The sequence below is a fragment of the Gouania willdenowi genome, chromosome 12, assembly GCF_900634775.1.
Source record: "Gouania willdenowi chromosome 12, fGouWil2.1, whole genome shotgun sequence".
In the NCBI taxonomy this organism is placed as follows: Eukaryota; Metazoa; Chordata; class Actinopteri; order Blenniiformes; family Gobiesocidae; genus Gouania; species Gouania willdenowi.
The window spans coordinates 10,400,360-10,425,077 of record NC_041055.1 but is presented as its reverse complement, the minus strand read 5'-3'; the positions used below and the strand labels follow the sequence as shown (position 1 = coordinate 10,425,077).

Genomic DNA, 24,718 nt, shown 5'->3' with positions numbered 1-24,718 from the left:
ATTTTAACCATTTGAGGTCAGTCACAGTCATTTGTTGTTTTTCATGCTTGTTTAACACTGCCTCACCCTAACACTAAATTTAGGCCAGCATCTCTGGTTCTGTTGAGTCACGATGTAAAAATAGCAGGTGGTGGGGGGGGGGGGGGTTTGGTTCCTCAGAGCACATTTCTTGAGTGTAAGCGGGTAAAGGTTTACGGCAGAAACCTCCAGAGGACTGACGAGCAGACAGACAAAGTGTTACTTCCTCTCTCATTCAGAGAGACTTGGATCAGTGTTGGTGCAGGAATCACCCACAGGCAGGTGAGATTCATTTTATTATAAATTATTATTGTATGCTACATCAGGCAGTTTGGATAAAGAGGCAGATTACAATATAAAACCTTTGGTAAACTAGAGGGAGTTACAATAAACTGTTTACCTCTTTAATTACTCATCGATCTAGTTTCCTGAACACAATGCCAATGGATTGGCCGTTTGCTTGGCTGCACAGGTATTTAAGTCAATAAGCCTTTTCACACTCTGGAACTGCACATGCACGACCTGGGGGGGGGGGGGGCATAAGTTGAGAGGGATATAAATGTAAACAAGCTCGTCCACTCTGTTGATATTTCCAACCTAAGAGCGTTTGTAATGTTATTCCAGAGATTGTTAATGTTTTAAGTGTTTATATATATTAATATTACTCATATTCGGACTTGAGCAGGTGTCCAGGGTTTTCTGCTGATGCCGATTTCAGCACTTTTAAAAACCGATGGGAGCAGCTTAGCAAGGGCGCTTACCTCGCTTCCACCCCTCGTGAATAAAAACGCAGACTACCTGCGTCTCCAGTGGGCGGATTCGGACTCTACCCGGGAATGATGCCCGTATCCGATCACTTTTATTAAACCGATGGGAGAAGCCGTATCAAAGCGACAGGCCTCCTCTGTTTCCACACTCTTCTCCCAAGCTTTTTTAACTTTTGATTATGTATTTTCTGTATTTATTTTATTGTTGTTGGGTTTTTTTATTACTTGTGTAGTTGTTTTAGCAACTGCAAAGTGTTTTAGAGTTTTTGAAAAGCGCTTGTAAATAAAATGTATTATTGTTATTATTGGTGGGACAAACGAGATTTCTGAGTGTGAAAAGGACAGTATGAGTTCTCACTTTGAAAAGGTAAATTCACGAGGTACACCATTCACTAACCAGGTCCATGATTATTTTTATTAAGCTATTATTTTTATTCAATTTACAAATTTGAAGGAAGTGCACAAGGATGGTAGGGATGGGAATTGATAAGAATATAAATTAAATATAAATTGTTTTTACTGGATAATAATATGTACAAAAGCACTATATAAAATTGATGAATTATTATTGTTATTATTATTATTACAACACATGACACGTTTTGGTTACAAACATTTGAGAACATTTACAGTGCTCCGTTTGAACTTGAACAACTTGATTCTAAAACAAACAACATATTAATCAAAAGTACAGCTGCACTTATTGTTATGTATTTAAACGGTAAAGCTTTAGTTTAGCCTTTGTTTACATTTCAATAAATGGACCTTCAGAGACGCCGTCCCCGTTGTTACATGTGACATCATCAGCCGCGCGTGCACGAACCAGTGTCAAAGAGTAAACTAAAGACAACGATCAGTATCAGTCCGTATCCTGTGTCTGATTACTTGTTATGACAACATAAACTGGCGACGAGGTGTGTGTTCTTGCAGAAGTTTGTTGTTTTCGGAAGAAAAGTCTGTGCAAGAAGCATCTTTAGCGCGAGTGTACAGAACCTGGAAGTGAGTAGCGTAGCAACAGAGACTCTACAAACACAGCACGGAGGACAGCACAGCTGCGGTGGAGGAAGTGGATTCTCTGCAGTGGACAGAAAACAACTATGTGGTGGAAGGAGCTTCACTTGGTGCTAGCATAAACACAATATATAGGACCTGGAGGAGTTTATCGTTGCGTATTTGTGACGTGAGAGGAACCGATAAGACAGGCAAGCAAACAAACGATTCCCAGGAATTGGAATACTGGGAACCGGTTCATTCCATTCTCATTCCTAAAGGATGGACAGGTCGATAAGTGAACTGGAGTAATGCTATCAGCTGAAACAGTTTGAAAAGCCAGGAAAAAACTTAATTTTTAGCTTGTGTGCAGCATTAGCTTTAGCAGCTCACTCAATCTTTCTGCCTTGGAGACCGATACCACGGGTAAAATAATCTAAATCTCTGTCAGACTCGCTTCCTACACCATCAGCCATGGCGCGTATATCCCTCTTGACCTTTGACCTAATGCGGAAAAACTAACCCAGAGCAAGAGTGTGAAAAGGCTTATTGATCAATGAAGGATGTGATCAAACCAGTGTGATGTATCAATACCCAACTGGTGTATCTTTTTGTTCTCCATTTACCTTATCAAGTTTCTTTCAGATCCGATCTGGATTTTTCAAAAAGGGAATGGGGGTGCCCATACATTTGGACCTACCGTATTGTTATTATTGGGGATAGAAATTTCTTACAAGCATTTTTGTGAATGATCATGGTGCCATGATCAGGATCACTGATCCAGATAACTGCCAATATCTGACAAAGTTGATATTTGGCGCTTAGTGGAGGTTTGACATTTACCTTTTATTGGTTATTTTTACTATTTTCTTGTCAATGTGTTCTTACATGGCCATTAACAACACCCTTAACAAGTATTTATCACTTCTGCCACAATTTAAATGATCTAAATAACAAAGCTACATTTTTTTAAAATCAAAGGGAAAATTCCTCTTAAAACTGCCTTAAGGACCCTGTTACACTTTGCTAAGATGGAGCCACAGAGGGACAGTTCCAGAAAATATGAAAACGATTTGCCACAGAGTCAGGGACCAAACAGCAAAGGCGTGAACACCAGCGTAGATTTAAAAAATAGGATTGAATTCATTCACAAAAATCTTCAGTAAACAAAATTTACCAGTAAAGTAAGTCCAAACAAACTTATGAACTGAGGTCATGGGTTATGTTCAAACTCTGAGTATGTTCGGGCTCAAATGAGGGAAACTCTGAGTATCCCATTAATAAACGCGAGGTATGTTCTTCTCTGAGTATGTTACCCTGGTCGCTGGCAGGTTTTATCAAAGAAACCCTGGGTTTCTACCTGGCTCCGCCCACCTGAACACCATTTCTGAACACTTTAATATACCTTAACACTTTTCTGTGAAACACATCAACATCACACACCACAGACATGCTCACATCATCACTAATGTTGTGTTACTTTACGTTTTACTTTTTTTTTTTTTTGTGCAAACTGTAGTTTTCTTTATAACATTGTGGATACAGAGCATTAAGTGAAAGACACTGAGAGGTTGATCTGCATTAAAACATCTACTGACGTCTGTAGTAAAGTTCCCTGTATACAAACCTGTGGATAATGTATCTTTGAAGTTATGATGGCGCAGTGAATTGTGATGCTGCACGTGGAAGTGGTGGGTCGCGGGTTTGCGTCCCGCTTCAGTGTTTTATTATGACATGTTTTAGGACGTCGAGATGACTCTGGCGACAATATTATATTAAAAAATCAATATAATTGATTCGATATCAAGCGGCAGTCACTGTCTTTATAGCCAGTGTAATAGGAGGGCTCTCTATGCAGTCATCCTTTGCTACTGCCACGTCTCCTCAGACACATTTTATTCATATTATTCCCCGCTTGTCACGTCACTGAAGCAATAAAGTGATGAAGCGACCAAATAATGTGAATATCACAGGTGATTTAAGCCACTATAGTCTGTTACGGCTGAATTTACGGTTGACCTTATTTGGAGACATGATTCATTGCTCTGGTTGAATGATGGAGTCCAGGAGAAGCATTGATGATTTTATATAAAAAAAAGTTTATTCTAAACTAAGAAAAAAGGTACAAGATGGAACAAAGTTAGCGTCCGTCCAGGCGGACGTCCGAAGGAAGTGCCGCGCGCCCTCTAACAGTTTCAGCTTAAGCTTTTTATACAGATAAGAAAAGGTCCCAACAGTGAGAGACAAAAGGGAGGGAGTCAGATGCCCATAGTGGAATTGTTGGAGGATGATGAAGATGTTATGAGAAGGTTCTGCTCCAGTCTTTATCTGTCTTGATAAGTGTGTGCGTCAGTGTATGTCTGCATGTGAGCAGAGATTCTGGCTTGGCAGAGACTGTGCTGCACTGAGAATAATACGATCTGTACTGTTTAATCATGATTCAGCTGTTCAATAGTGTAAAGAGTAATGGAGTCGTCATGTATTAAAACATGACAAATTGTACACATGAACATACATTTGAGGATATGATGATGAATATAAAAATGACCATAACAAGTCACTGAAGACTGAACGCACCTTTAGAACAGGCTCATATTCCTCAAACACTGGCTTATTTCACCCCATAGGGGGAATTAATCACTCTCTTCCATTTGGTTGTCATGGCAGCTTGAGTAAATCTCTGATCGATTGATGATGGCTTTTTATCGCTCGCATGCCCCTAAGTAACCCAAGGTTTACATACTCAGGATTGATTGACCCACTTCATACCAGCTGTAATGGAATCAGATACCCAGAGTTTCCCATCGCTGGGTATGTTGACCCAGAGTTTATGGATAGACTCAGAGTTTGTTAACACTCCTTTATGGAATACACCTCAGGAAAACTCTTGAAAGTTGATTTGGCAAATGATTGGTCCTCACCAAGCAATTCTTCTTCGAGAATGAAAGGTTGTGGGTTTGTTTCTTTGGTAGTTACACTTTGTCTCACTGTCCAAAGTTTGTATGTTCTCCCTTAGAGCTTATTATTTTCTTGGTGTACTCTACACACTGCTCAAACGGAATTTTCTAAAACTTACTGAAGTTGTTAAAGTGTGTCTGTTTGAGTTAGGCTTTAAAAGTCTGTTCATCCAGGATGTACTTGGGTTTCTGATCGGGCTGTTGACGAATGGAAGGATGATTGATGCATCATCTTAGCTCCTGATGAGCATGTCTCTAATATGATACTATATCAGGACTGGAGGTTCTGTAGGAAGCCTGATCTCATTTTCTAATTTTATGACATTCTTGTTTATTGACGTAAGCCTCGTTTAATAACTCAGACACTGCTAAGCTACAAAGACAGACATGGATTAATTCATAGCTGTGAACTTTTTGTAATCTCTCTGTGTACATTCCAAATAAAGTACTATTCAAAAACCTTCACTGTTTTTAGTGAAAAGGGTGCTATCTATAGTTGTTTTCAGTGTATTTCAAGCCTCCCTGCTTGTGAGCATGGAGGTGTTTTCTTGTTGTTGTTAGTCCACATGTCTGAGCTGAGTGTAATTATAGCACAGCTCTGTATGTCTGGTGTCACAGTGCAGTGGTCATTACTCAATAAGCACTCACAGCTGATGCAAAACTTTTCACCTCTTTCTCAAGGTCGATATTCATAAATTGTATTTCGTTTTATTTTTTTGCAAAAGCAAGTAGCTCAAAGTACTACTTTAAAAAACAGAGGATGCATTGGGATAAGAAATCATCTGTTATGTTATCACACACTTTTCAGACATAAGACTTTTAGTGAGGAAACACTGTTTATAGCCTCCTGTGTTTCTTTTCCAAACAAAGCAGTGATTCACTTGATGCCATTTTGGCTCTTGTTTGTTGCTGGTATTACTCATGATATCATTTCACTCCATGAGACAATATTGGTTGGATAAGCCCCAAAATAAACATTCAGCAGGGTTTTTGGGGGTAAACACAATAAATCACAGAAAAAAATGAAGTACTAACACTTTTATGCATCTGTCTACAAGACTCCACTTCCCACAATACAATGCTCTAAACTTTTTTGATAATGTCAACAAACAGTGGAGATGAAAACAAACTTTAAAGTGACAATTTCAACCTTTTACATCTTGTTTTTGAGCAAATGATCTATGGTCTATTGATCTATGAGACCTACACTATGTCTTTATCTGATAAAAAATGACCATCCCAAGCAGCTTTGATTTCTACTTTATTTATCTGTCTACGGACATCAGGCACAAGGTGGGTATACCAGAAAGGACGCCAGTCAATCCAATACATTTACACACTGATTCACTCCTATGATGTTAGGAGACTCCAGTCCACGATGAAATTGATTGCTGTAGCTTTTCAAGATGTACAGTAGCACTGAGTCATGCCACGACCAGTACTTGAGTTTGTGTGTCTCATAGGGAAAAGGATGATGTCAAAAAAGGAAGAACGAAGGTCGTTCGGCAATGGCCGTCTGAGAGACCAGTGGGAGCAGAAAGCCAAGAGTGTGACAGACCAGTGCAAACAAGAGGCCGAATGGAAAGAGAAAAGTTCCCTTAAATTGTGAGTATTTATTGTTTATTTGTCTATTGTATGGAAAAACTGGATTTTAGTAAAATTGTACATTTCATCTCTTTGGTTAAAATACACATTTAGGCATTTCCTGTTTTTAAAGAAACATAGTTTGATATCTTTGCTTTTAACGACTCAAGTAGATATCAATGTGTCATGATTATTCCTTTATTCAAGACCTCAAAGACATTTGGTTTCACAAGCAAAATTAACTATCAGAAAGTAAAAAGGAACAAGACATTTAAAGGCAGTCAAACCCTTTACTGTTCTTTTAATCAAGCTTTTCATTTTCCTACAGTGATGAGATTTTTCACTTTTAACATTGTTCCATGAAAAGAAGCCAGCGTACCTTAAAGCTTTCCTGTCTTGTTCTGTTCTCAATCTGCTACTAATCATTTTAAAGATACCCTGTTCACAGACCGCTTATGATAGTGATCTCTGACAATTCAGATATGGCTAAGAATCTATCAAGAGCTTGTGACGAGGGATTCATCTCTCAGCTGAGATAAGGATATACTAAGGAAAAAAAATAACTCTGCAAGGTTTTGTATTGATTTGTCTAAAGAATTTGACAGTATAGATCCAGTGATGTACAGTAACAAAGTGACTTTACTAAGGCACTGTAGTATCTGTACTTTACTTGAGTATTATTTGGACTAGATTACGGTATATTTTTGTCACGTTTTTTCATTGCTTAGGTTTGATTCTCCTTTAAAGGTAGGGTAGGCGATTTTCAAAAGCTAGCATGATTTTGAATGTAGCTTCCCCGACGGCTCCGCCTTTACCCCCTCCCCCCTCCCCACTGTGCTCCGTCTCACTCACATGCATGCTCACAGCTACTTTTTCAGAGCACATAAGATCTTAATTTCTGTCAGGACATAAAGACAATTTCAACCAAAAACTTAAAAAGTGTATTTAGAGAAAATCGCCTACCCTAGCTTTAACTTGACCTTTCCTACTGCCACACCTTGAAAGATCACACTTGTCAGTACAAGAGCTAATCAGTGAGAGGTGAATCACGTATAATAGGAGCATTATTTGAACCCTGAAAAGGACAAAGTTACTCTGTCAGAGCATCCATGGCCATATCTCAGGCACATTTTGGAAACAAAAGTTTCAATTAAAAAACAATAATTTAAACCTGCTCTGATTCACTATACAGTGTACTGAACAGTGCATTATTAGTTATATTTAATATATATATATATATATATATATATATATATATATATATATATATATAAAATGTTACTACAAGTAAGGGGAAATTTGTTTTTTGTGATAAAAATAATTTTTTTTTTAACTTTTCGTTACCTGCTAGGTTGGCTTTTGCCATCTTTAGTTGACACTACATGTCGTGCAATCATTTCACAACCCCTCTTGCATGTTTTTACTTGCAAAAAGTAAATACATTTATTATGTTGCATATTATTTATCAGGCGGAAGATGTAAAAAAGAGTGTACAGTTACACCTGAGTGAGGGAGGAAATAAAAGGATAAAGAGGTTAGTGGAGGATAGACACACTGCAGGTGGTCAAAGAGAGAACGCAGGTAAGCCCCACAGACCCCAGGATACAGAAACTGTGCATGCGTCTATAAATGTAAGGTAGTTCTTATTACCTGTGATATTAAACCAACCAAAGTACTAACATATGTTAACAAATCTCTGTTAAAGGAGCATAGGGCAGGAGCTAGAAATCAAACTCCATAGTGACACCACGGTGGTTAGTGTAACTGCAGTCATCAGCCAAGCCACTGCGGGAGCGCACATCAACTCTTTAGGACAGGAGCACAGCTGAGTAGATACTCTAACTAGAGGATGGATACTCGACCAAAGTACGACGGGACCCGACGGCACCAGATGGGTCGGATTCGGACAGTTATTATAATTGGTGGTCGTGTTCGGTCACATAGTGTCGTTTGCACGCAGCTTTCTTCCTTTCCTGCTGCAGCAGCCACAGCTTTAAGAAAAAAAATTAGGTTTTCACTGTTTGGTCGGACTCTAACAAAAAACTGTGGACTGATCTGCACTCCAACTGTGACACAGTTATTTATTCAATCGTCGTTCACGTGACCGTTTACTGCAAGACCTGTGCACATACCTCTGCATTAATCTGTGGAACCAAACCATGCTTGTCTTCTTTCCGTCTCCAAGCTGTCTTCTTCTCATTCTTTTTTTATTTCCGGTATTGGGCCGCCTCTCCAAGCCGTCAAGAACGTGCACTAGTGTCATTTGATGTCACCATTAGCGTCATTTGACATCGCGTCTGCTGAACTGCACGGGAAATATGTGCCCGGAACAGCAGTACAAAATGTATCACACAATCTGTTCAAGGCAATAGGGGGAAATGGGTGTGAGCTCATTCTCTTTTGTTGTGAGCGCTTCATCACCCAATAACATTAAAAGACTTAAAATGAACAGTTATTTTTTCACAAATCCTGCCCTATGCTCCTTTAAAAGGCTGAATAAGTTTCCTTGATTTTTTTTCCCCCATATTTTTATTTACAGACTTTTCTCAAAGTGGAACTACCACTGGTCGCTTGTTGCCAATGGAGACAAGGACAAGGGTGAAATGTCTGACTTCAGGAAGATGACTAGTGACGAAGCAGAAAGCAGCAAACCCAAAATCCGATTCAAAATCGTCCCCCCACCTCCTCCTAAACCCAAGGCTGAGCCTCCACCTTCTAAGGCTCCACCTCGGAGGTCAGCCTCATCCAAACTCCACAGGCCAAAGCGTAAAGTGGAGGTGGATGTGTTCGGTTTGTGTTGGAGGGAGTCCTGGAAGAGTCTGAAGCCACCAAAGTATCTGTACCTGAAAGCCAAAGAGTTGAAGTCCAGGTTCCTGGGCTTCACGAGCATAGAGCTAATGAAAAACATTAAGTACAAAGCGAGCTGTGAGTTGGAACCCTGGATGGTGCCTGCTTATAAATGGAATCGCTCTTGGAAACAGGTACAAATGCAGAATTATTATGTCCTGGCTACAGCTAAACTCCTCCATGCATTATCCATTGAAATGTGTATTGACTCAGTGAGACAGAGAGACATGAGGTAGGGCTGCACTTAACAGCTTCAACACATGATTTACCTCTGGTTATTTAAAATTATACAATTTCAGTTGGTGAACAACCAAGAACAACCGATTGTTGTGAGCAACAATTGCTCACCCCGAAATTTTGAAAAGGGACAAGTGCCCACTGCTATATCTGTATAGTGGGCATAATTAGCTAGCATAATACTGGGTTATTTTGTTAATTTTATATTTAGCATTGTTGCATTTCTGCCCTGGGCTCAGTATACTCTATTGCGTCAGCACTGTTAATATGTGCCGTGATCGTTGTGTGATGCCTGATGGAAGAAGTTCTGGCATTGACTGATAAGAGTCTGCTGTGATGTGCGTTAAAGACTGATGTAAAATAAAAGGTAGTTGGTTGTGAACACGTGTTTCCTGGCAGCTCTGCTCTACGGTTATAATTCATATGTCCAGTGGGCCTTTGTCCCAGGACCAAAAAACCACCTTTTTGCAGGTTTAGACTTTCTATCATTATTACAGTATATCATTGCAGTTCTCAAAGATGAATTGCACACCACATCTCAGCTTGTAGTTAGATAGAAATATAGGTTTGCACTCTTCTCTGTGGCCATCGCAATACAAGTGGAGGAACCATTTCAATTACAATTTGGAGGAAAGGCTTTTGCAAGGAGCTGGCAACACCTAGCACATCACCAACACAGCTTGTACAATATTTCAGACAATCTAGTAAAAAGTAAAATTACAACTCTTTGGACACAAAACACTTGGTTTGAGTGAGGCAGTTGTATAAATGTGTCTTCATTTTTGGACTAATGTGTGTCTGCGTGTGTGCAGCTCTGCTATACTGGAACCAGCATAGAATATTTCATATGGCTTTGTTCCACTGTTAGAATAAGACAGGGTCATTGTTTTCAGGTGAAGAGCCCGGCTCAGTCGGAGTGCTCAGAGACAGAACTGTTCCAGTGGGAGATCTTGTTCAAAAGAGATCTGAATTGCAAAGTGGAGTTAGGAAAATATTCCCTTCCAGTCTGGGCTGGTACTTGGAAAATCATGAATTTTCCCTTCAGACAGCAGAAAAAAGACTGGGATTGTACCTGGGATGTCTATCATCAACCTGTCAGCGACAAGTATGAGGAAATACAACAGCTTCAGGAGCAGGTGGGGATTGTTACAAGAACTGCTGGTGCTCTGTGTTTCAGGACATTTGAAGAAAACTAGAGTTTTTGTGTGTTGTCATTTTTTAAACAGGATGAACCTGAAGACTGGGAGGAAGCTTGGAGACTGTCAGAATGGGAAACGGATGAGGAAATGCTAAATACATGCTCCTCCAGCACTTACTCCACAGCTGTAAGGATTAATGATGTGCAGGTGCCAGGATGGGGCACATCCTGGTTGGTATCTGCAGCCCCTCCTGACGACAACCAGGAATATAAAAACAGTTGGGCTAGTTGCTGGAGCTTCAGACAGCTGAACAGGTAAGATCGTGGTCTGTGCACTACATTGTTGATGCTACACATTGAGTGGGGAATAGAAATGTGTGGCTGTTGTCTTTAACCCTGTGCGTAAGCCCTGTCATGGACTGTTGATTGTTTCAGAGTTTACCCTGAAGACTGTTTGAAGATAGATGGATGTTATTTTTTCATGCAGATCTTGGCTTTAAAGCCACATAGATCAAATATCAAATAAGTATTTTCCATACTTTGTCCTACAGGAACAGCAGATGTCTTCATGCATAATCGTTTCGGGATTACTTTACTTGAAGTTTTAAACACAAGGCTGACATTACACTCTTATTATCTGTCATTAGCATGAATAATTCAATTCAATTCACTTCGACTTTATTTATATAGCACAACTTACAACAAGGTCATCTCAAAGCGCTTAACCAAAAAAATAAAAAATTAAATAAAGTCCATAGTAAGACAGAAAGAACCCAACAAGATCCACATGAACAAGCATTTAGTGACAGTGGGAAGAAAAACTCCCTCTTTTTTATAGGAAGTAATCTTCAGCAGAACCAGGTGGTAGCCATCCGCTTTGACTGATGGCTGCCGACAAAATAGGATGGAAGGATAGTCAATCTGAGTGTCCCATACAAGTTGAGCCTCGAATCATTGATCAGTCCATCCGAGTGTTCCAAACTAGTTGAGCCATGAGCCATTGATCAGGAACTGCCAGCCCCAGAATCAAGACATCTGAAACAGAAAACAGAACAGAGGGCGAGGAGAAGGCACAGACTGCAGGAAAAACATGATACACTATGATACACTGGTTCCTAGTGGTTGGGTTAACATTAAACGTCCTGCGGCATCCTCCATGCTTGGAAATGCTACCACTACAGATGAGGTTTTGTCTTTTGTCGCACGTATTGATATTTGGAGTGGACATCAGTGTAAATCAGTGACGCGCCGTGAGCACTAGGGTTGGGTAGGCATGTTTCAAATCGAGACCACCAATAACAATTTCATATGTTTCTGCTGGCAAGTGTTAATTCAATTCAATTCAACTTTCTCTGTATAAAGCAATTTACAACAAAGTCATCTCAATGTGCTTATCAAAATGTAAAATTCATAATAAGAAAGAAAAAACCCAACAAGATCCACATGAACAAGTATTTAGCCATCTAACAAAATCAACATCATAAACACCATTAAAGAAACATAAACTATTATTTAATATAGCCTCCATACTCTCCAAAAAAGATATATCTCATGAAACGGCAGCGCATCCGTTGTTTGTGTTGGAAACACAGAAACACGGAGAAAATGACAACAACAACAACTCGGAACAGCCTCAGTAAGGCTCATCCACAAAGCCAATCCTTCCTTTTGTACCATTCACTGTGAAAAGTATGAAACATTTTCTGACCTTACCTTTGCTGAAGGTCTGGTAGCTCAGGTGTTGGTCTCCATCTTTTAAAAGCTGTCATTTTTCCTCAAAAAAAAGTTTCTCTTATCGTCTCTAGCTCTGTCATCCTGCCTGTAGTGTTATCCCGTCCACTCGCTAGAGCGAGAGAGAACGTAGCAGCAGCGGTTTGCTGAAGGTCTGGTAGCTCAGGTGTTGGTCTCCTATCTTTTAAAAGCTGTCGTTTTTCCTAAAAAAAAAGTTTTTTTTATTGTTTCTATTGTTTTAATTGTTTATTGAAATAGCGCTGTTTAGTAATTTGGGCTATGAAATGCACAAAGTGCGGCAGGAGACTTTCAAACTTATAGGTACTGTAGGCTATTGGAAATTAAAAAATAAATAATTTACAATTATATTATAATTAAAACAAATAATCAAAATATCAATTCACCCTTGGATAGGCACTGCCTACCTTGCCTACCCTGACTGCTGTCACTGGTGTAAATGGTGTGATGCAGTGTGAGCAGTATGATGGGTTATGCAACGAGGGACAAAAGTGGGAGGTTGTTTACAACCTGGCACAACTGTGTCTGACTGGACATCATCCCATTGCAGCCCATTAGAGTTATGTGTAGATGGTGGATCGTGTTTGAATATAATGTTAGTGTTCTACTATATAATCTTAGTTTTTAGTTCCTTTTTTTAGGTTTAGTGCTTTGTTCCTAGTGTTTAGGTTAATGCTATTATACGGTATGCTTTAGCAAATAAGCAGGTTTTGAGTTTAGCCTTTAAGGTGGAGAGAGTAGCAGCCTCCCGTACTAAGACTGGGAGCTGGTTCCAAAAGCAAGGAACTTGGTAGCTGAACGCTCTGCCTCCTGTTCTACTTCTAGACACAGGAACGTCCAGAAGACCAGCAGACTGAGAGCGGAGTATTCCACCCAGACAATAGGGCACTAACAGGTCTTTAAGATACACAGAAGCTTGATCATGTAGAGCTTTGTATGCTAACAGGAGGATTTTAAACTCTATTCTAGATTTTACCAGAAGCCAATGAAGGGAAGCCAATACTGAAGAAATATGCTCTCTCCTGTTCATACCTGTTAGTATTCTAGCTGCAGCATTCTGGATTAACTGGAGACTTTTTAGTGAGTTACTAGGACATCCTGACAGTAGGGAGTTACAATAATCTAGTCTAGATGTAACAAATACACGGGTTAGTTTTTCAGCATCACTCTGGGCCAAGATATTCATGATTTTAGAGATATTATGGAGGTGGGAGAAGGCTGTCCTTGTGATTTGTTTAATATGAGAATTAAAGGATAAGTCAGTATCAAAGATAAGTTTTTGACTGTAGTGCTGGATGACAGAGTAATGCCATCCAGAGACACTATTTGCTCTGATAATTTCTCTCTGAGGTGTTTTGGACCAAATAAAATTACTTCAGTTTTATCCTGGTTAAGAAGGAGAAAGTTACGGCTCATCCAGGATGGGATGTCTTTAAGACAGGCCTGGAATTTTAATAGCTGATAAAGTTCATTTGATTTCATTCAGAGATAAAGCTGAGTATCATCCAATGGAAATTTATATTATGTTCCCTGATAATGTTACCAAGTGGAAGCATATATAATGCAAAGAGTATTGCTCCCAAAACTGACCCTAGTGGAACTCCATGTTTAACTCTGATGTGCACTGAGTAGAGATTATTAACATGAACAAAGTGGGTTCTGTCTGATGAGGTGCCATGAAGGCTGTCATGAAGTGGTGTTTGCTAAATTATGACACCTTTGGAGCTATGTTGGCATTTTTTGGGTTAGGTGGAAGCAGTGCTTAATTTGTAAATTATCAGGTCCTGGAACACCTGCCGCGAGTTGTTCTGGCAGTAAGAGAAAGACAAAAATACAACATTTTTAAAAGCGCCTTTTGGTATCTAAGTGGACCAATAATATCACGTGAGCACAATCATCCAATAACCTAAATGTTTAATAAAAGAATAATTAATCAGTGTTAAAGAAGCACGGACAATCGCCCGTTACGGAGCACATTCGTCTCTCACTCTGAGTGACAGCTGTCAAAATCTGTAATGTTTCAGCACCAAGGACAGCGCAAAATCACAGCTGATTTAGCCACTTTTAACGTTTGCACCCATACCATAACTCATCCAATGAATCCGCAGCACAGCAGAAAATGAAAATATAAAGTGTGCTTACCTTTTATTTCTGAAAGAGGAGGATAACTTTGTATTCTTGCAACTTTTTTACATATTTCACTGCCGAGGCCTGTCTTGTCTTTCATAAGCCAAGAGTAGCAGCTCATCTTGGCGTTGAACTGAGCCTTTGTCCAAACTGCCCTGGTCTCAATCTCAGTGCCTTTCTCCTTTTCTTCTGTCTGTCCCTGAGTCCTCCTTATTTCCACTGGATAGTTCTGCTCCCGTGTCTTTTCTACAGGTGCTGCTACTCGCTACACTAAATGCTGCCATGCTGCTGCTGCTGCTGCTTCGCGATTTCCACAGAAAAAAAACTTGGACTTCTTTACCTAAGGCTTAGCTTCACTTATTGGCTCAAAAATTTTTTTTAAACCCAACTGCCTTTTTTTTAGCCATTTTCTACTGTTTTCCAAGCTGACAAGACACAATTTTTTTGGGAAAATCACACTTCAGATGTAGCGTGGCTGTGGCCTGACTTTGCTCTCTCTTCCTCACTCGCGCTCAGTTTTTACATTCAATTTTGCGTGTACAATGACATCTTCAGTGATTTCAACTCAATCAAAGACACAGCTATCCAAATATAATACTTCAAAATTTAATCAAAACACCTAAAAGCAAATGAGATGCAGGGGAAAATAATAAAAAAAAATAAATAAACAAGGTGCCTGATCCAATCAAATAAGTGCTGGTTGAAATTTGGGAGGTGCCGGAATTTGCTCCGCCAGAATCCGGCACAAGTTAAACTCTGGGTGGAAGGATCTAGTGGGGTTAGTTAGGGTTAGGAGTTAGGGTTAGGTAGGTTTGGGTTAGGGTAACAAAACTTTAGGGTTGGGGTAGCAAACGACACACTAATGACAGGTGTCATGTCGTAGTAATGACAGCATAATGTCAGCCTTTATGTATAAGTAAGTAAAGTGTTACCATCATTTCTATTGTAACAAGTGTGGTTGGTGTTCTTGATGGTGCTTGGTACACTTCAATATGCCTGTCTCTGACGAGACTACATACTGAATGTACCATAATTATTTTTGACACATACAGGTTGACATTTTTCAAGATAATAATAACCTGCCCTCCATGGTGACACAGTAATATGATACTTCAATCATGCCTTTGACAGAGCAGCACAATGTTTTAGTGGTGAGGACTATTTTCTCACACTAAGAACATTCTTAGTGTCATGCTGCATCTTAATTACAGCTGATAGAAAGTTTTACAGAAAATAAAACAGATTTAAAACAATACACTAACCTCCATCCATCCATCAAGGCACTCCTGCAAAATTTTAAAGGTCCGTTTGGGATCTTTTAAACAGAGAACAACAGTCACGTACTTCAATCATACAGTACAAGATTGCAATTTCATTTAAGCAGATGATTTTATCCAAAGCGACGTACAACACGAGCAAGTAGGGTTAAGGGACTTGCTCAATATCCCACAGTGATGGCCTTTGTATTCGAACCGGTGACCCCCGATAACAAGCTTGCTTCCTTAACTCACTCAGTGCCATTGACGAGATAACTCGTCATTTGTGTTTTTTCACGGGGATCACTAGAAATCACCCTGGCGGAGGTCCCTCATCAATATCTAAGCTGTGGGGTGATGTAGTGACCAACTGTGCCCTGAAGATGTCAGCAGTACACTTTTAGATGAGAGATTAGCCACTGATACTACCATTATCTGAGGAGGAGAAGCAGGAACAAGTGAGATTATGGTGCTACAGAGTGATATTGTGAAGTATCCAGCAGCTCACAGCCCCACATACTAACACAGAACATGTGTGGACCTGAGTGGATTATTGATAATGTTGCGATGATGAGATAAAACCATCAACTAACCGGGCTAAACGGAGAAAAACTTGAAGGAACGCCAAAATACAGTAAGAAACACATTCAACTCTGACATAAATAGCAAAAGAATATTAATTTTGCCATCAAAAGCCCTGTCTCAGTATTTTGTTTTATTTATTTTTTTGTTTTATATAAGGAAACAACGTTCAGATGTTAGAGTTGTCACTAAAGCAAAAAAAAAAAAAAAAAAAAATAGCTTTAAAGTCACTGATGGGGTTTTTTACAAAAACGCTTTTTTCTCAGCTTTTTGCTCTGAAACTAAAGATTTGTGTAAAACTTGCTCTATTCAACAGCTGATTACAAAAGAAGGAAACGAGCCAGAAACAAATTCTTACTTTTTTGATGAAAGTAGAGGCTTCAATCTTTCAGAATCTGGTGTCATGGTGATTTCAGATAGTCATAGTAGAAAATATTCTGTGGGTCTTTAAAAATCAGTCAAAATGCTCAAAAACGGCTGGCACTGAGGGGGGTAGAAAATCTGAAAATGGCTGGCACTGAATGAGTTAACATTTACTCCACTACCATACAGTACCTTTGAAGATTCCTAGGCCAACAATATTTAATCCGATTCAAATCCACATTTTAATCCCAGTGTATTGGTATTTGGTGGTGCTGCCTCCAGTATGTAGTGCTCAGTACAAAAACTTTCATATGGTGAGAATGTTGCCATCAAGGTCAGAATCAGAATCAGACATACTTTAATGATCACAGGTGGAATTACTTACTATGGAGCTATGTTGTCATTTTTGGGTTAGGTGGAGGGATCTAGTGGGGTTAAGGTTAGGGTTAGGGATTGAGGTAACAAAGGGTTAGGGCATAGGAGTTTGAGATTCTAGCCAGGGGGGGCAACAAAAAAAAAAAAAAAGAATTAAATATAGAGAACGTCCCGCCAACCACAATGTGTGTAATATATAAAATAATGCAAAAATGATTACTAACATAATTGATAATGTTGACTCCAAAAAATTGCGTCGACTCATCGTTTAATGTTGTAAATTCATGATAAAATCAGGCCGGCTGCCGCTTTCTGCTTTATTTTTGCTGCAGTACGATAACATAAACTGCTGCAATCCAAAATGCAGCTTGAAATGTTCAGCACCCTCTTGTTACTTAAAGAGAGAGTAAAGTTGCTCAAATAAAGCAGTGTTGTTATTTATGTTCTACATGATATATCATACAACACTGTATACATGTGCTTTAATATGGGAGATACACTTTAACATGCTGGCAGTTGTAAATCACTAAATTAAACAGGTAGGTTAGAATAAAAGGATACATAAGGATTAAAAAGCATTTAAAAGTCCAACAACGTAGATTATGGCATTGAAAGTCTCTAACAACATTACCCCTCCTTTGCTGAACGATGAATGCATGCGCACTCCCGGCGGCCAGTGGATGCCGATTTTGTCAGGGGGGCAGAGTAGATTGGAACAGCACCGCTCAATCCACCGCTTTGTATCCAGATAAGCACGCACTAAGCGCAGGGTTTGTTCGTTCTCTGTTCCAGTCAACTTGTTTTCTCAGTGCATCACTACAAACAACAGACTTATCAGTCTTTGGAACACCCGCGGTGTCCTCCATGTTGTAGAGCTGCTACAGGAAGCAGGAGAGTCAAATGTCGTTACTCTGCTGGTCCTTTAAAACTTTTTTACTTGGTTTTAGTTTGTGAACCTTTGAATTTTATATCACCGTTTTTATGATTTTCTACTCACTGTGTTTTTGCCACTTACATATTTGTAAATTATGTACATTATATTAACAAATTTATTTTTTCGAATAAATTTGGGAAAACGTAAATCAAAACTTTAAGTTTTCCCCGCAAACTCTGTGCGTGGGTTAGGACAACAAACAACACTTTAGGCTGATATCCATTTCTGTGAAATCTGTTTATGGATCATATCTCTTGAAATGCAAAAACGTGACCCATAGACATATGCGACTCGATGTGACCTTATTATGTTCCGCGATGCGTGTGCAGAAAAGTAGAGGCGTGGCTTCTGGTAGATTGGCAGAGGCAGTAGGAGGAAGTGAGACTGTTTAGGGCGGGACATCGAGACGTTTCTCAGAAACTCCGGATATCAGCTTTAATGACAGCCTTCACGACACCTTATTCATGCTAATGACAGGTGTCAAGTCATAATAATGACAACATAATGTCAGCTTTATGTATAAAACTTCAAGTAAAGTGTCACCGAAAAACCTGCCTGACGAGAGAGGCCGAAGGAGAGCTGACAACGTTCTATCTTCATCCCTTGATGTCTTAACATTTTAACTGTTTTCTTCACAGGTGGTGCAGCGCCTCATTGGAGTCTCATCATCGACACTGTGAGATGCTGCAGAGCAGACATAATGTGATACACCACCTTCTCACTGAAGAGCTTGATGAGGATATCATCAATGAAACTGAGTTGATGGATGCCTGGAAGACTCCTAAAGAATATGACCAGCTAGAGGAGGAGGAGGAGTTGGTAGAAATATTAAATGATACTGAAGATGAAGAAGGAGAGGACCAAGAACTAGATGAAGAGGACGAGGGAGTGGATGAGGAAGAAGAAGCAGAAACATTAGATGAAAATAAAGATGAGAAAGAAGTAGAGAAGGAAGTCAGAGCCATTCTTAGGGAGAGAGTTAGCAGAGAAATTAATAAGAAGGTGGGAGAGGAGGATACTGAAGATGAGGAGGACGAGGGAGTAGATGAAGAGGAGGAGGATGACAGTGAAGAATCTGATTGCCATAGGAGCTCTGCTGACAAAGACAAGGCAAACGCAGATGACCAAAGTATTGAGGAGGAAGTGTTAGATCAAGAGGTTGATGAAGAGGAAAACATTGAAGACATAGATGAAACAGAGGAAGAAGAGGATGGTGACAAGGAAGAGGAAGAACATAAAGACAGCAACAAGAGAGAAAGTGCCATTAGTAAGGTGGATGAGGAGGAAGAGGAAGATGAGGATGGAGAGGACACTGAGGGAAGTGAAAATGAAGGTGAGCAAAGTGAAGTAAGTGCTGAGGAAGAAGACAAAGATCAGAGGGATGAAGAAGAGAAGGATAAAAAAGCAGACACAAAGTGGGAGAATGAAGGTGAGAATGGAGAAGATGAAAACATTAAAAATAAAGACGAAACAGTAAGCAAAATATTACAACAGAGTAACGCCAATAGGGAAACAGCAGAGGAAGATGAAGACTTTAAAGATGTGAATGAAATTGATGATGCAGAAGAAGAACAGGAGGAAGAGGTGGTTGACTTCATGGATGCTGAAGATGGTGTTGATGAGAACTGTGCAATTGAGAAAGAATCAAATGGTGGGAAAGATAAGGCTCGGAAGAAAGATGCAGTAGAGAAGAATGTGATGGACAAAGACCAGGAAGAAGAAGACACTTGTGAAGAAAAGAACACAGAGGAAGAGGAAAATGCTAAGGAAGAAGAGGACAGTGAGGAAGAAGAGGAAAGTGAGGAAGAAGAGGTAGACGAGGCTAAAAAAGTGAATAAGATAGAAAATGAGAAATTTCTTGATTGTAGGATGAATAGAGAGGCATTCAACAATAAACAACATCGAAAGGAAAAAGGACAGGAGGAAGAGAAAGAAGAGGATGAGGAGGAAAAATGCAAAGACCAGGAACAAGATGAGGAAGAAATGGAAGAGGAGGACCAAGACCAGGAGGAGGGAGGGAAAGAAGCAGAAGTGAATGACCTAAATGAATCCAAACAAAATTACATTAAAGGGGAAGAGGTTGAAGGAGACAAAAGCCAGGAAGAAGAAGAGGAGAGTGAAGAGGAAGAGGAAGGGGAGGACCAAAACATGGAGGAAAGAGAGAAGGAATCAGAGAAAGGAGTGAATAAACACTTTAAAAATAGTGATAGAAAAGCCATTAATGGAGGAGAAGAAAAAGATCTGGAGGAAGAGGAAACTGAGGAAGGGCAGGCAGGCGTTCAAAATAATCAGGAAGAAGAAGATGAGGATGAGGAAGAAGAAGAAGCAGATGAGGATGAGGAAGAAGAAACAGAGAAAGAGCAGAAGCCAAATGAACTTACTGACCAGGAGGAAAATGAGGAAGAAGAAGCTGAGGGTGATGAAGACTTGAATAAAAATGAGGATCATGAAATACATGAGAAACAGGAATACAACCCGCATTACAATGAGGAAGAAGAAGAGGAGGAAACAGAAGAAATCCAGGATGAGATGGAAGGTCATCAAGACCAGGGAGAAGAGGAAGAAGATACTAATGAAGTGGGTGACGTTGCAAAAGATGACCTACAAGAGAAACAAGAGGACCGCATTAAAAGGAAGAGTGTGAAAAAAAGTATTCGACAAAAGAATAAAGAACATTTGCCAATGACTGAAGATAAAAATGAAGAAGATATTCCTGGGAAATATGCAGAGGAAGGGGAAAGAGGTGGAAAAAGGTTACGCAAACGATCAAAATGCAAACCAAATGTCCCGCTCCATCTTCAGTTCCATAAACTCTACGTATCCTTTGATACCTGGAAGCAGTCATGGATGCTAGCTGTAGCTCACAGGGGAGGAGACCAAGCAGAGGAGGAGGAGTTTGATGAAATGAAAGAGGAGTGGCAGGCTTGGAGGGAATCATGGAGAATATGTCACTGGAAAAAGATGGAGGACGACACAGTGGTTTGTTTCTCCATTAAAGACCGAAGCCAAAGACAAGACAGACTGATCCACAAAGAGGATGGAGTTCCTGACCGGGAATGGACTCAAAGCTGGAAAATGAATAATTGTAAAGAGACGGACAAAAATGAAGAGGAGAGGGATGAAGATGAGGAGGAGGAGGAGGAGGATGAGGAGGAAAAGGAGACCTAAAATATTCTCACCTGTGGCCAACGCAATACACTTAAGATAGTTGCAAGTTATAAAAGCTGGTTCGACTTTAGAAGCAAATGCTAGCAGGTTTTTTTTTCCTTTGTATTGGAAGCAGTTTAGGGGACTTGCTCAAGCTGAATTCAAACCAGCAACCCTCCAGTTATAAGCCCTCTTCCTTAACCATTAGGCCACCACTGCCTGATACCACCGCTGGTGAAAGTCAACCAGAACACTTAATCAGAGCGTGAGTGACCTTTAAGTGAAAGAAGACAGACGTCGACTTGACTAAAAATGACTGATTAAATCAAGCTTTTATGTTTCAATAAGGGTGTGTAACGTGACCAGCACATCGGTTTTTACTCCCTAAGTTGGTGACTTTGTGTGCATGTGTGGAAGCTACACCTGGAGTTCTCAGGGAGAACCTACGCACTTTACTCAGACAAGACCTACAACAGATTGGAAAAAGTGAGATTTACAGAGCATTCACACCGGCAACTGTTAACTGTTGTAGGATTCCGTCGCCTGGAAAGTCTGCTTTGTTGGGCCGGTCTAGAGCGGATCAGGAAAGCTGATTCTACTTTGACTGTTTTGGAAGATCTTGATGTGTTACCAATCAAATTCCCACCTCTGACAGAGAGCTACGGTGGCCGTGAAAGCTCACACCACAACACAACAGGAACGCTCACACCACGAATGCTCACAACACAACATGAAAGCAGTCCAGTGAAAATCCACGAAGAAGAGTGGCGATAACGGAGGTACATGAAAAAATCCACAAAGAAGAGTGACGTCAACGTTGGTGTCAGTGCCCGATCCTGATCCTTTCCATCACTCTTCTTCATAGATTGTGTTGTGTATTTTTGTGTTGTGTTGTGGAGTTTGTATTTGTTCGTTTTGTGGTGCGTTGTGGCATTAGTCGTTTTGTGTTGTGTTGTCAGCTCTCAGGGCGTTTTGTGTTGTGGGATTCTTTGTTTTGTGTTGTATTGCGAGCTTGTACGGCAACCGCAGAGACTTGACTGACAGCTGCACCGCATGTAAAGTAAAGAAAACCTCATAAAACATTAAAAACAGCTAATATGCAAATGGTAAAAACTGTGAATAGCAGCAGGCGTGTGTGGATGTTAGAGCAAACTCACCGGAATGAGCAGGATTCAGTGTGAAGGGCAGACTAAGCTTTCCCTGCAGGAACAAAGTGAGGAGAACTGAGTGATTGAGTCACTGACTTGCTTTACCTTCACCTTGTTTTTCTTTTTACTTTTGATTGCTGCAAATCATATCCACACCGTGTGATCTGAGTCATAGTTTATCAATAACGAGCAGCTCCGTAACAGAAACCATAAAAAACGGTAGCTTATTAAGTGCTGACAGTTCCTCACATGGGGTTGTCCTTCTTCTCTCTCTGCTTTAAGGTTCTTGTCCCATGCAATTTAAATATTTCACTGAAGTACACTCCATCTTGTTGGCAGCTTTAAAAATGTTTGTTATAGGTAAATACACAGTCCTCTAGCTACACTCATTGATAATGGCTCACATAGGTATTCTCATGGAATTCTTTCACAAAAGGACAAAGCTTCCCTCTGCTGGACTCTACTGGTAATGTTATTAGTTCACAAGCACAAATAAACCCACAGCTGTTTTTGGCTGAACTTTGTGGAAGTAAAATGTATTTTTACTAGAACAAATCTGTCAATGCTCTAATGAAGGTATGAATATGCTCCAGTATGGATTTGTTGTAAAGAAATCAGCTCAAATGATCTCAATGAGAACTGGTTTTCTCGTAACTCAATGCTGCATGTACCCAGATAGCACACACATACGTCTCACCGATGTCGGTATTCTACTCCTAATGCGTCATTTTCTGTGTTTTTTCCCCCAAAATCTGTGATACCGCTTATAAAATTGTAGAACTGTAAAATGTCACTTCCATGAAGCTGTTTTTGTGCCGGGGCTCTTTTGGCTATGCTGCTGAAAATACATTTGTGATCATGAACTGTGCCTCTCTTTATTTTGTCCACACGTAATAAGCTATTTAGTGGTAGTATATTGTTTTTTTTGTTGTTGTTGTGATATTGCCATATTCCTATCAGAAATACTCAACTATGAATATGGAGATATTTATACTAATTGAATGATCCAAGCTAAATAAAGGTTAACATAAGCTGTAGAGAGGCCGCGTTGAGCATCTCTAATCCATTGTCCAAACATCGGCCAAACGCCGATGTCTCCGCGACGTCTGCCCAATGAGCAAACGCTCTCTCGCCGATGCAACTTCATTCATCGTGCCAACTTTGGCGAGATGTATGTGTGCTATCAGGGTAGATTGTGTTACTACACCTTCTCTTTCACCCAAAAATGTGTGTAAGGTTTTATATGTTACAATAGTTATTCATAGAGTATACATGACAGAGTTTCACATAAATCAGGAAAAAGTTTTTTCCAGAATCCGAATCAGAAAAAGTTTTATTGCTAAGTAGAGTTTTCACAATGCAAGGAATTTGTTTTGGTGGTTGAAAAACAGCAGCAATATAGTAATAATAATAACAATAATAATAATAATAATTAGGGATGTAACGATTAATCGTAAGGCAGTTAAAAATCGATTCATAGGTATCACGATTGATATCGATCTTCTGAAAATTGAATCGCAGTACTTTTTTTTAACCAGCAGTGTAGGAGGCGGGCGGAGTCTGCTAATACTTTCTTTCTGGCCGCCTTCTACTCTTAAATATGTTAATAAATGATTCATTACCCCTTCAGCACCGAAAGAATATCTGCAATATTACATGAATATCTGTAAAAGTCACGTTATTCTATTAGCTCTGTCTGCTAGCATAGCATCTCTTCTTCACTGCTTGATTAGCTGCATGCCAACCGACCACTGGGTTACCAGCGCCCTCTGCTGGTTCAAACAAATATCTGACTTAAATACAGGGCAATGACTTTTTTTTTTTTTTTTAAAGTCCAATCGTTAAGGCACAAAATACATTTTCAGTTGCACTTTTAAAAAGAAAAAGAACTATTATGCAGTTTTGCATTGTTTATTATAGAACCAGAATTTAATTTAATAAGCTTCTTCTTCATTTGTATTATCCCTTTATTTATTTAATTCAAGATTTATTTTTAGTTAAATTGCATTATTTTGAATAGTTTATCAAGGGATTCTTTTGACAATGAAAAATAAAAGGAAAATAGTACAGTATTTTCCCCCCAAAAAAATAAAGGAATATTTTTCAATCATTTGTCTACAGTCTCATTTTGTAAAATAAATCGTGAGAGAATCGTATCGTGAACCCAGTATCATGAATCGAATCGTATCGGGAGTTGAGTGAATCGTTACATCCCTAATAATAATAAATGAATGAGAAAAAAATCCAGGGAGTAAATATAAATGATCAAAAGAGGATTATAATTGTACATGTGCCAAAAGATATCATGAACTAGGAATTATCATCCAGGATATGAAACTTTTGTTTCCATTTGCAGTTCTTCACATTTCATTATTTTTTATTTCCTTTACGTCAAACAGAAATGCTCATCTGTGTGTATAACCCTGGAATGTAAAACGTGTGTTTTTAAAACACGTTATTCTCAGTCTGTGGGAGATAGACAAACAACATATGAATGAT

The 24,718-nt window shown here is 39.5% G+C and overlaps 1 protein-coding gene across 1 annotated transcript; it reads left to right on the top strand.

Moving 5' to 3' along the window:
- The first annotated feature begins 156 nt into the window (after positions 1-156).
- Positions 157-21,849, top strand: LOC114473364 (glutamic acid-rich protein-like). The gene is made up of 6 exons (XM_028462935.1): positions 157-300; positions 6,196-6,337; positions 8,856-9,297; positions 10,294-10,536; positions 10,627-10,853; positions 18,563-21,849. The coding sequence occupies exons 2-6, from the start codon at positions 6,204-6,206 to the stop codon at positions 21,090-21,092; spliced, it is 3,576 nt and encodes a 1,191-aa protein (XP_028318736.1). The 5' UTR covers positions 157-300; positions 6,196-6,203; the 3' UTR covers positions 21,093-21,849.
- Positions 21,850-24,718: the final 2,869 nt, after the last annotated feature.